General features: G+C 41.1%; 1 protein-coding gene across 1 annotated transcript; it reads left to right on the forward strand.

Moving 5' to 3' along the window:
- Positions 1-89: 89 nt before the first annotated feature.
- On the forward strand, positions 90-11,705 carry LOC122768617 (inter-alpha-trypsin inhibitor heavy chain H3-like). Its single transcript, XM_044024721.1, has 22 exons — positions 90-182; positions 476-505; positions 724-747; positions 1,871-2,025; positions 2,107-2,211; positions 2,337-2,499; positions 3,886-3,996; positions 4,111-4,239; positions 4,819-4,935; positions 5,009-5,177; positions 5,269-5,394; positions 5,488-5,669; positions 5,754-5,939; positions 6,033-6,172; positions 6,543-6,703; positions 6,833-6,859; positions 6,961-7,029; positions 8,197-8,310; positions 10,077-10,278; positions 10,404-10,576; positions 11,021-11,132; positions 11,507-11,705. Coding segments are annotated over exons 4-22 (2,427 nt in total). The 5' UTR covers positions 90-182; positions 476-505; positions 724-747; positions 1,871-2,023; the 3' UTR covers positions 11,646-11,705.
- The last annotated feature ends 1,282 nt before the right edge of the window (positions 11,706-12,987 follow it).

Below are 12,987 nucleotides of genomic sequence, written 5' to 3' on the forward strand. Positions count from 1 at the left end.
TCTTTCTGACCCTCCCCCTGGACAGAGAGTTTTACTCTCAGTACTGAAGGCAGCCAGTGTTCAGTGGACGTTTGGTCATGTCTGCACTGTGGTGTGTTCATCTACTGCTGCTGCTGTTCTGCCTCTGGTTGCCCAGTCTGGGCCGAGCAGCTCTGGTCATCTCAGGTCATGAAGATCCACAGGTGAACTCACTCACTCTCACACAGACCTTTCCGTTCTCTGACTTAAACCTTTCGTGCTGCACTCTTATTAAATAAAGTAAATTAATTAATTGGGAATAAAACACAACTCCTTATATGGACATCCTGGCTGTGTGTGTGTTTTCATAGACTTTACCAAAATGTGTTTTTTCTTCTACTTGTGTGTTGTTGAGTCAAAGTTAATGTCACGTAAAGACTGTGTGTGGAGGTTTCTTTCATTTTCTGGCACAGTGTTGTGTTGATTGTTGACTCTCGCTGCTGTGTTTGTGTTACAGGAAACAAGTGGAGCTGCCAGATCACTGCACGTATGTGATAGAACATGTTCACACACCGTCAGAAAATGTTATGGTTTAAATAAGTTATTCTATAAATTAGCATAGTGTTAGTCACTTAAAAGCTTTGCTCCCTTCTTTACTGAATCATTCTCACACCAGTTAAACCACGACGTAAAGTTATAAAGACTGTTTTCACACATGAAATTACAGAGAAACTTTTGTCTCAAATATTCCCTTTTTTGTTACAGAAAAGAAGTATAAATGGGGGAAAGGTAAGATAACTCTATATGATTATGTTTGTTTTCCCACGTTCACAAAGGCAAATCTCAAAAATCATCTGTCCTGCTGTTCTGGTGATGAGCAGCTCCCCAAAGGCAGCCACGTGGCCGGTGGGCGAGTGTGGTGCAGCAAGTATGGCCTCAGTGTTTTCAGAGAGATCGGGGAGGAGAACCACGGAAAGTCGTAGCAGAGCTCTTCCTCCTCCAAGGGTGAGATAGCACATTTAGCAAAGCTAGCATCGTCACCCTGGAGCGCCGCGAACCTGCAGTCTTGGCGCTGTTTCTCACCCCGTGGGCAGGAGGGTCTGGTGCCACAGGTGTTGCCCAAAATCGAGTGGTTACTCGTGGTGCTCAGCTAAATGTGCTAGTTTGCCTGCGGGAGGAGGAAGTGATGGGACCTGCCAGACATTTCCGGGTTCTCCCTTCTCCTTCCGGTCCAAGACCACCTCTTTCAAGCGGACTACAGTTTGGTTGTTTGGTCAGAATCCGAGGTCTCAGACTCCATTCACACTGACCCAAACGAACTGGACTGAAGGGGGTAAAGCACCACGGGTTTTGATTCAGCCGCACACCTGATTCCAGAGCTTGAACGCCACAGCTCAAACACAACTACTATCGTTATATATTATAAAGCTAAACCTCATCTGCCCTTCATCAACGGCTTGTCCTTTTCTGAGGGTCACATGAGGAGCTGGAACCAACCCCAGATGGCGTTGGTGCAAGCAGCATGTCCCATGTCTTCTCTTTGTAAATGTGATGGTTTTGTAATCGGCTGAACGTGTTTCTGTATGTTTCTGTCCATCCTGGAAGAAGGATCCCTCATCTGTGGCTCTTCCTGAGGTTCCTCCCATTTTTCCCCTAGTACAAAAGCTTTTGTGGAGTTTAGGATAAAAGTTGTCGCGTGCTGTACAGACTGTAATTGCGTTCAGGGCTATATTAATAAAATTGACTTGACTTGGCACTGAACAGGATCACAACACTCCCAGAGACGCTTTAAAAGAGTCAGAGCAGCAGGAAGAAATGGAGAAGAAGACCATGATTCACAGAGTAAAATGCTTCCATTGGTTCATGTCCATTGTTGTGTCCGTCGTTCCATGTCCTCCTGCTTCTGTATCAGGTGGAGGTGCACAGCGTCACTTTGGACTGCACTGTGACGTCTCGTTTCGCCCGCACCGTCGTGACGTCCGTGGCTCTGAACAAAGCAAGCACCTCGCAGGAAATCTTCTTTGAAGTGGAGCTGCCCAAGACGGCCTTCATCACCAACTTCAGCATGTCTGTGCTTCTACACCAGCAGAGCTTTTCTTCCTGAAACACGTTCATTGAATTGTCTTGTCGTGTCTTTGTTCCTCGCAGGGAAATTGAAGGTCGGGTGTATGTTGGGGAGGTGAAGGAGAAAGAAAAGGCCAAGAAACAGTACGAGAAAGCGGTTTCCTCTGGACGGACTGCCGGACTGGTCAAGTGAGTCGGTCAAACAACAACAAGAGTTCAAATCTAAATCTGGGTTTCTACAGATTCGTAAAGATTCTAACCTGATCATTTTAATGTCAGACACTGTCAGTGATCATGTCTGTGTTTTATTTCAGGGCCTCTGGGAGAAAGATGGAGAAGTTTTCAGTGTCTGTCAACATCGCAGGTCAAAGTAACGTGACCTTCGTTCTGACCCACGAGGAGCTGCTTCAGAGGACACTGGGCCAATATGAGATTTTAACACGAGTTAAACCCAAATCACGGGTGCAGAACTTTAAGGTGCGTCTCTGCTCGTGATTCAAATCTCATTCACTACATTCACTCGTACATACGCGTCGCTTTAACACATGAATGTGGGCGGAGCTGACATTCGACTTTAGTCACGAAAGATTATGAGTTTATTCCTGAAAGATTACAACTTTATTCTCGAAAGATTACGATTTATACTCAAAAGAATACAATTTTATTCTCGAAAAGATTACAACTTTATTCTCATAATATTACGACTTTAGTCTCAAAAGATTACGACTTTATTCTCATAATATTAGGACTTTACTCTTGAAAGATTACGACTTTAGTCTTGAAAGATTATAACTTTATTCTCATAATATTACGACTTTATTCTTGAAAGATTACGACTTTAGTCTTGAAAAATTACGACTTTATTCTCGAAAGATTACGACTTTAGTCTCGAGAGATTATGACTTTATTCCCGAAAGATTACAACTTTATTCTCGAAAGATTACGACTTTATTCTCAAAAGAATACAATTTAATTCTCGAAAGATTACAACTTTATTCTCATAATATTACCACTTTAGTCTCATTAACTTTTTCTCATATTAGACTTTATTCTTGAAAGATTTAATTTTAGTCTTGAAAGATTATAACTTTATTCTCATAATATTACTTACTTTATTCTTGAAAGATTACGACTTTAGTCTTGAAAATTATTTTACTTTTAGTCTCAGAGATTATGACTTTATTCCTAAAGATTACAACTTTATTCTAAAGATTTACTTTATTCTCAAAAGAATACAATTTAATTCTCGAAAGATTACAACTTTATTCTTATAATATTACGACTTTAGTCTCGAAAGATTACGACTTTATTCTAAGATTACTTACTTTATTCTTGAAAGATTATGACTTTATTCCCAAAAGATTATTTTTATTCTAAAGATTACAATTTTATTCTATTTAGTCTCGAGAGATTATGACTTTATTCCCAAAGATATTACGACTTTATTCTCGAAAGAATACAATTTAATTCTCATATTACAACTTTATTCCTGAAAGATTACGACTTTATTCTTGAAAGATTACGACTTTATTCTCATAATATTACAACTTTATTCCTGAAAGATTACAACTTTATTCCCGAAAGATTACAACTTTATTCTCAAAAGAATACAACTGTATTCTCGAAAGATTACAACTGTATTCCTGAAAGATTAGAACTTTATTCTCAAAAGAATACAACTTTGTTCCCAAAAGATTACAACTTTATTCCCGAAAGATTACAACTTTATTCCCGAAAGATTACAACTTTATTCTGATAATATTCCGACTTTATTCTCATAATATTAAAAAATGGGTGTCTTTGCTATAAGGCAACAGTGTTATCCACTGACCTGTTTTTCTGTGTGTTTGTGTGTTGAAACAGATCGTGGCAAACATCTATGAGCCACAGGGCATTGTGTTTGTTGATGCCCACGCAACCTTCCTCAGCAACGACCTGCTCCCCCTGGTGGAGAAAACTGTCACAGACAAAAAGGTGAGCAATAAGAAAGGCCTTCAAATATTCATAATTGAACATTAGTTTCATTTCATTTTGTCTTCACATTTACTAAAAAATAAGCTAAACTTGGTGTGTTCATCTCCTCGTCAGGCGCATGTCTCCTTCTCACCGACCATGGAGCAGCAGAGGAAATGTCCAGACTGTGATGGAACGCTCATCGATGGAGATTTCATCATTAAATATGACGTAAACAGAGCAAAGAGCTTTGGGGACATTCAGGTCAGCTGTCAACAATCACATACAGTACTGTGCAGAAGTCCTAGGCCACCATCAGATTTGTTGTTTTAGCAATGCTATAACGACAGTAGAGGATCATTATTTGTTGTTCTTATTTGTTGTTTTTTTTAAAAAAAAAAGAAAAAAACATCCTCTACAGGTGTCAAGTATTTAGCATGATCTACACTTACACTTGAACAATAACACAGCTCTGTTAATACTGAAGTGGAACCTTAATTAATGTTGGTTAATGTACTGGTAAATCCTGTGTTTGTTCTACTATTTCATTTAAAGAAATATCTGCTGTAAGAAACGTCTATTACGCCAGGTTTATTTAAGACATGCTTGAGCCTTACATACACATGTTGCATGAGTTCAACTCATTGACAGCTCACTAATATATAAGAGCAGCTTTAAGTCGCATCACTTCATTCCAAATTCCAATGATCACAGAATTTGACAAACAGAAAAAAACAACAGAGCTGGTGGTGCCTGAAACTTTTGCACAGTACTGTATATACACGCAGACTGACTCTATTAACAGAGACACTTAAACATTGTAAAAGGTTGTTTTCCCTTCAGACTGTGAATGGATACTTTGTCCACTTCTTTGCACCCGCTGAGCTGCCTAGAGTCCCGAAGAATGTGGTGTTTTTGATCGACCAAAGCGGATCTATGTATGGGACAAAGATTAGACAGGTGAGAGACTTCTGACGTGACTGTAAAATATCAACGCACACATTTCTACCTCTGATCTTGTCACCCTTTCTAGACACGAGAGTCAATGGAGCAGATCCTCAAAGAGCTCCACGAGGACGACCACTTTGCTCTCGTCGCATTTAGCTTTCTCTTGAACAGCTGGAGGCCCTCGCTTACCAAAGCAACCAAAGAAAATGTCACTGAGGCCATTGATTTTGTGAGGAAACTTGACCTCCAGGGAGGTTAGTAAAAATACTACTTTGGTTCTCTGATCCTTCTGCGACGGAGATTCAAGCAGATATAATACATTTAAGACTTTGTTGAACATTTAAGGCACCAACATCAATGACGCACTGTTAAGTGGTGTGAACATGCTGGTCAAAGAGAGACAGGAGAAGAAACTCCCCGAGAGGAGCGTTGATATTATTATTCTACTGACCGATGGAATGCCATTTGGTGGTGAGCATCTGCAGGATAAACTCACATTTGAGCGAGGAACTTCAAATACAATGTAGATTATAACTGTGCATGTTGTACCTGTGACATTGAAAGGGGAAGAAAACCTGGAGAAGATCCAGGAGAACGTGCGTACTGCAGCTGCAGGGAAAATGTCTCTGTTCTCTCTTGGATTTGGTAATGACGTGGATTACTCTTTCCTGGATGTGCTGAGCAAACAAAACAAAGGAGTCGCCCGCAGAATATTTGAAGCTTCGGACGCAACGCTTCAAATCCAGGTGAGAGGTTTTGATTAGAAATGACTGTGTTTTTGTGATGTTTCACTGTTCAGAACAAACTTTGTGTGTGTACATTTATTTCAGGGTTTCTATGATGAAGTTGCCAGTCCTCTGCTTTTGGAGGTGGACCTGCGTTATCCTGACAATGCAGTGGAGATGTTGACCACAAACCACTTCAGCCAGTTGTTTAACGGCTCAGAGATCGTGGTGGCTGGTCGGCTGACCGACAACAACTTGGACAACTTCATGGTGGATGTGATGGGTCAGGGGGTAAGAAATGTAGAGACACTATCGAGGTGGAGAGAAGACTGGTGTGTCTGTTGTTATTTACTTTGTTGATTTGACGTAAACTCTTCCCTGTAGTTTGAGGAGGACTACAAAGCACAGGGTCAGGCCAGTCCTGTGAAATGGACCGACATATACCCAGATGAGGAGTACATCTTTGGGGATTTCACAGAGCGTCTGTGGGCCTATCTGACCATCCAGCAGTTACTGGAGAAGAGGTATTATTTAAATCTCCACCAATGACATCTATGTCTGCTTGAGTTCTTGATATCTTGAGAATATGCGTTTGGAAACTGACATTGTTGATCCTCTGCTGCTTCAATGACTAACTTCAAATGTGTTATCTTGTAGCTGTGGTGTTTGAAATCCTCAGTTTAAAGTTTGTTTACCAAAAGACTCAGCAGTAGACCAGCAGCTCTTGTGTGCCCGTGAGCTAAAAATGCAGATTTTTCTCTATGGACTTTTGGAAAGTGGCTAAAATAATTGTTCCTTCCTGCTCCTGCTGAGAGTGTATCAGTGTCCCAGGCTGGTTCACGGCTCATTCATTGCCACTGCCACTTTAAAACTGCACATTTTTCACTCCTGCAGTAAGAGTGGTCCCGCAGACGAGAAAGAAAATGCCACAGCCAAGGCGTTGGACATGGCTCTGAAGTACAGCTTCGTCACCCCTCTCACCTCCATGGTGGTCACCAAGCCTGAGACTGAGGACGGAACAGACAGCCCTCTCATTGCAGACAAGCTGACTGAAGGTGAGGAGGGAAATGAAATAGATTATAACGTGATCCAGTGCAGACAAATAAAAGAAAACATCACTGGAATACACGGACATTATTTCTCTTTCTACTATATATAAGCTGTTGTTTTCTGGTTTTTGACAGAACAACGACAACAGGCAGAAAGAAGAGGTGAAACAGTCATTTCTTTCACCACAAGGCAAAAACGATTTGTAGATTCACGTGAATGGACTGCACTCATTTCAACTTGGTTTTATCATTCCTGTATATAGGCTATCACTACATGTCTGCAAGCCCTCCAATGTACACGCCCACTTACCATTCATCCCCAACATATTTTGGTAAGTCATTTTTATATGTTATCGTGCCGTGTGTTATTAGATGCTTTGTGAAATTGTATTTACAGACATACATGTTCCTCAGAGGCTGGGTAATTATGACCTTGGTGATCCTCTGAGTTCACCTGTAGACCTTTTAAGGGTTTGATATTTCTCACACGGATGTTTGTGTTTTTGTTCATGTCTGCATTTCCTCCAACAATGTAGTTATTGCTGAATTTAAATGTGAATCAGACCATAGGACATTTTGTGTGTATGTGATTATTAGCCCCTTTTTCCACCAACATTACATTACATGTCATTTAGCAGACGCTTTTATCCAAAGCGACTTACATTGGAATTGAGTACAATCAGCCAGGGGTGGAGTCGAACTTGCGACCATGGCGATCTTTTTTACCTGAAGAAGAGAATAGTAATCTGTGTGGTTTGCGTTTCTACCGCGCCTCAAAGTTCTGGAGTACGACACTCGATCATTTTGTGTCCCGACTCATGCTGGACCTCGTCTTCCGTCCACTTATCATATGTCCTTTTCTTTTGCTCCATGTTTTTGAAATGACCGACAGCGAAATAACTAAGTTCTTCTTCCTTCGTCTTCTTTTAAAGGTCTTGTTTAAAGGTGTGATTGTCCCGGTAATCCTGGTTATCAGAAAAGTTCTTACTCGGTTCTTCTTTGGGTGAGAGTTTGGGGTCGAGGGAAATCCCCCCCCAGCAATTTCAGTGGAAACGATCAAGGTTTTTCAAAATCGCGGGTAAAAGAAAAGTTCCTGTGGTGGACCCAGAATACTTAGAAATGCAAAATAAAACGTAAAAATACAGTTTTAGACTCAGAAAATCACTCTTGAATTGTGAACTTTGAGCACAGGAAATTCAACAACTCTGAGATTTAAATACTCTACTCCTTTGTTAGCTTCATCCCTGAAGTGACTTTAAAACTGATAAGAGTGAAGGTAAAAGGTGAATTCATCCACTACTTATGACGCTGTGCACTTTGAGTTGAGAGTGCTAATCAACAAGTATTAATATGATGAACCACAAATGACCATTACATGCTAAACATTAACACGTTTGCGTTGTTAGCATTTAGCTCCCAGCTTGTTGTGAGTGTTGTCATCAACATGTCAGCGTACACACATTCATTGTGTGGTCTACTGTCACTGTGATCACTTGCAGTGGATGGAGATCCTCATTTCATGATAGAGCTGCCAGAGAAAGAAGACGCTCTGTGCTTCAACATTAACGACAGACCAGGAACCATTTTCTCTCTGGTTACAGACCCACAATCAGGTCAGTCCCGAGTCCTGATCATCATCAAGACTTTGTCAACAGTTAGTACAAAGTGTGGTACCTGGTCTACTTCTTACTGACCAATGTTTGTACATGTACAGTTGAGGCCAAAATTATTAGCCCCCCTTGTGAAATTAGACAAAACTCTTTATTTCTCTCTGGAAATGACCATTAACAACAAGTGCTTGTATTGCATTTGTTTCCAAAATAACAAAGACAAAATGTCCACTAAGTTTGATTAGAATATTTTATCGATACACTGAATTGAAACAAGAAAAGGCAAAAATGAGACATCCAAAATTATTAGCCCCCTGGCCATTAATTGTCAATAGTGTACCATTTCTGAGCCACAGCTGACAACAACCTCTTAAAGTTGTTCTTCACTAGGTTGGCACAGGTCCTCTGAGGGATTTTGGCCTATTCTTCCATTGCAAATTGTTCCAGCTGGTCCAAATTGCGTGGTTTCCGAGCATGGACATTCACCTTGAGCACCCGCTACAGATTCTGAATAGGATTGAGGTCTGGGCTCTGTGCAGGTCATTCCAGGACCTTGGTTTTGGTATCCTTAATGAACTGTTGAACCAATTTCGATGTGTGCTTCGGGTCATTGTCTTGTTGGAAGACCCAGTGACCAACTATGGATAGACTACGAGCAGATTTCTGCATATTATTCCTCAAAATTTCAACATAATTTCTTTTTTCCTGATGTCATGCACCCGAACAAGGCTCCCTGTGCCCAAGGCTGCAAAACAGCCCCACAGCATGATGCTCCCACCACCATGGGAACTGTGTTCTTTGGGTTGAAGGTTTCTCCCTTTCTTCGCCAAACATGCGCCACATCCATGTGCCCAAACAGTTCCAGTTTAGTCTTATCAGACCAAAGAACAGACTTCCAAAACTCATCTTTACCTTTCAAATGTTCACGGGCAAACTTCAGTCTTGCTTTGATGTGCCGCTCTTTGAGTAAAAGGGTTGTTCTCAGATGATGGCCGTGAAGCCCATCACAATGAAGAGCCCTCACAATGTGTTCCTTGAAACATCAACTCCAGAAGATGCCAGGTCAGCAACAATCATCTTGGCAGATGTCCGGGGGTTCTTGCTGACATCTCTGATGATTTTCCAGATTTTTTCTCTCCTGAGTTCTTGAAATCCTGTGCTTACGACCACGCCCAGGTTTGTTTCTTACTGAATTTGTCTCCTTGTACTTGGCAATGATGCAATGTACAGCGGTTCTAGACACTGTGAAACGCTTGGAAATGGCAGTATAACCTTCCCCCTTCTCCTGAGCCTCCACTATCTTCTTTCTGAGCTCAAAACTGATTTCCTTTGTCTTTGGCATGATGAATAAAAGTAATCCCTCTCAATGTGCACATGTGCCCTGTTCCTTGGATTCCTTTTATGCTGATTTAATGCTCAGGTGTTGTCAGGAAGCCAACTGACTGCACAGGTGTGGTTTGAAACCTGATTGTTTAATTAGGTTTGTTTTGAAAATAAAAATTCATATGGGGGCTAATATTTTTGACCACCCCATTTTTCACTATATTTGATATAAAGCAAGCCAAAAAAATTATTTTATATCCAAAATGTACCAAAAGCTACTAAATGGCACTGGTGAATGTTTGATTATATCAAGTTTTATCAATGCTGCAAACATTGGGAAGAAATTTAGGAAAATGTTCCATAATTCCTGGGGGGCTAATAATTTTGGCCTCAACTGTATGTGCTACTTATTAACAGTGACTGACTGAACATGTTGTTTCCCTCAGGTATTTTGGTCAATGGCCAGATAATTGGAGACAAGAAAATCCCTCCTGATGGTAAAATGAACACGTATTTCTGGCGCTTTGGCATCGTCCACCAGACTCTGGGGGTGAGGCTGGAGGTGAACACTCGTGACATCTCAGTGTTCCAGGACAGCAAATGGGTCAAACTGCTGTGGTCGGACTCGGCCTCTCTCAAAGGTCTCAAGTGAGCGGCTGCACCATCACACGGTTTTCTTTCTCTCTTAGTGAGAGGAACATTTCCTTTAACATGAATAAAGTGAAACGTCAAGTCCAGTTCAGAATAATCTCCTCCTCCTCCTCCTCCCACAGTGTGGATCTTCTTGTGACCAAGGAGCGCAGCCTGATGGTGACTCTGAAAGATTCAGTCAAGTTTGTCGTCCTGCTACACAAAGTGTGGGAGAAGCATCCGTACCATCGGGACTATTTAGGTTTCTACACCTTGGACAGTCATCTCCTCTCTCCTGCTGTTCACGGCCTGCTGGGTACAAACATGACACACTTAGCAGGAAGTAGATCACATGGTTTTAGGATTATAGCTGCTCAAGAGTTATCCTGAGTATCCCGACGTCCCTTTCCCAAGCACGTCAGTGAACTCCTGTGGCCTTAGCCTAAAAAAGATGTTGACCTTTGTTTGGGTAGTGAGTTTCTGCTTTAAATACTAAAGCACACTCTGGCTGGTTTGTCTGTTTGGGCGACTTTAGAAACATGGCGGTGCAAGATGGTGAACTCCATAAAGCAAGAACCTTGTCTACAGTATTTTTTAAAGAAGGGCAGTAGATTCAATTTCTGCCAATACACCCTACCAAATGTTACACGGCGAGTGAATATTGTCATTTACTTGTGCTCGAAAGGTGGAGAGTTGTAGAGTCACAGTGATCATATTTAAAAATAATAATATTTCCTGTAAATGTTGCGTTGTCCTACAGGTCAGTTCTACCATGGGATTGAATATGAGGTGTCTGAGCTGCGTCCAGGTGAAGTCCCAGAGAAACCAGATGCCACCATGTTTGTGAAGGGACAGCAGCTCAATGTGACCAGGTACAAGCCTCAGATTAGTGGTTCCCAAACACTGGGTAGAGACCCACAGAAGATTTTTTTGGGGTCCCCTTACAAATTAGCCAAAGGTTCCCCAAATCTGTTATTTAAGATTTGTGTGCTATTTTTTTTAAATAACATGCATAAAATGAAGTTTTAATGAACATCTCTTGGAAATGGTCGCAGCAATTCTGCAATTCTGCACAAATTTGGGTCACGATAGTTTGCCATCTTAAGAAAATTGGGTCCTCATAAAGAAAGTTTGGGAATTACTACCTTCGATAAGTGTGTGGAAGCGTTTGAATGTGTCCAGAATAAATAAATGACACTTGCATTGTAAATAGAATTCTGTTTTAACTTTGGTTTTTCCTCCACAGAGGCTGGCAGAGAGACTTCAGGAGGGACGTGAAGAACGGGGAAAACATTCCCTGCTGGTTCGTTCACAATAATGGAACCGGCCTCATCGATGGAGACGTGACAGACTACGTTGTGTCGGGACTTTTCAAAACAGTTTAAAGTCTGACACAGAAATCATGCAAATCTATAAATAAATGCCTATATTTTCAAGATGGGAAACAACGCATAATCGTCTAAAATAATGAAACGTACAGTCAGTGAAGTAAAAAACAGACATTATGGATTTAATTTACCAGAACTATGAGAATGGGACGTAACATTACTTGAGAAATATATAAGGAATCCAAATCTGTGTAACCACATATCTCTAATGAGGATCAATATGCACTGAAGTGTAATTACAGTATGTACTGCATTCAAACTCCTTTGATGCACGAAACCCACACTTTGCATGACGTAAAATTCAATTTGTATAGCGCCAAATCATAACATACATTATCTCAAGGCACTGTACATAGACAACATCAAGGAGAGCAGAGAACCCCAACAGTTCACACAATGAGCAAACATTAGGCATCAGTGGAGAGAAAAAAAACTTCCTCTTAACAGGAAGAAATCTCTGACAGAACCAGGCTCAGAGATGTGCGGTCATCTGCCTCGACCGGTTGGGGTGAAAGGAAAATGGGGGACAACGGAGAGGTGGGGGACAGAAAGGGGGAAGAGAAAGGACAAGAGGGAGATGAGGTAGAGAGACCAGGAGCAGATACACAACAACTGTATCAAGTTACAAGTTTATACAGTTAATGAGATTGACTTTTTAATTATAGCACAATAATAATGGTGATGATATGTATGATATGGGTAGCCTTGAAAACTGTATCTTGATCCTGCAACCTGCATGATGAGAATACAGAGAGAGGGAAGGAAGGAAAGACACAAATTAGGGAGAGAAAGAGACAAGGTTAATGACATATAAAAAGTCATATTCATACCCTGAGTGTGACAGAGTGAATGTGCGTGCACCACAGGAAAATCCCCCAGCAGTTTAGTTCTATAGCAGCATAACTAAGAGATGGTCCAGGTTTCCCTGAACCAGCTCTAACTATAAGTTTTATCAAAAAGGAAAGTTTTAAGTCTAACTTTAAATACAGAGAGAGGCTCCACCTCCCGAACTGTCATTGGAAGCTGGTTCCACAGGAGAGGAGGAGCCTGGTACCTGAAGGCTCTGCCTGGGAAGACTCTGGGAACCACAACTAAACCTGTATTTTGTGACCTAAGTGGTCTGTTAAGGTGATAAGGTAATACTAGGTCTTTCAGGTATGAAGGGGTCTGACCATTAAGTGCTTTTTATGTGAGGAGGGGGATTTTAAATTGAATTCTAAAGCTAACACTGGAGTTATATGGTCTCTCTTTCTAGTTCCTGTCAGAACTTGTGCTGCAGCATTTTTTAATTAACTGAAGGGTTCTAACAGACTTGTTGGAACATCCTGATAATAAGGAG

This window comes from Solea senegalensis, linkage group LG4, assembly GCF_019176455.1.
Source record: "Solea senegalensis isolate Sse05_10M linkage group LG4, IFAPA_SoseM_1, whole genome shotgun sequence".
Taxonomy (NCBI): domain Eukaryota; kingdom Metazoa; phylum Chordata; class Actinopteri; order Pleuronectiformes; family Soleidae; genus Solea; species Solea senegalensis.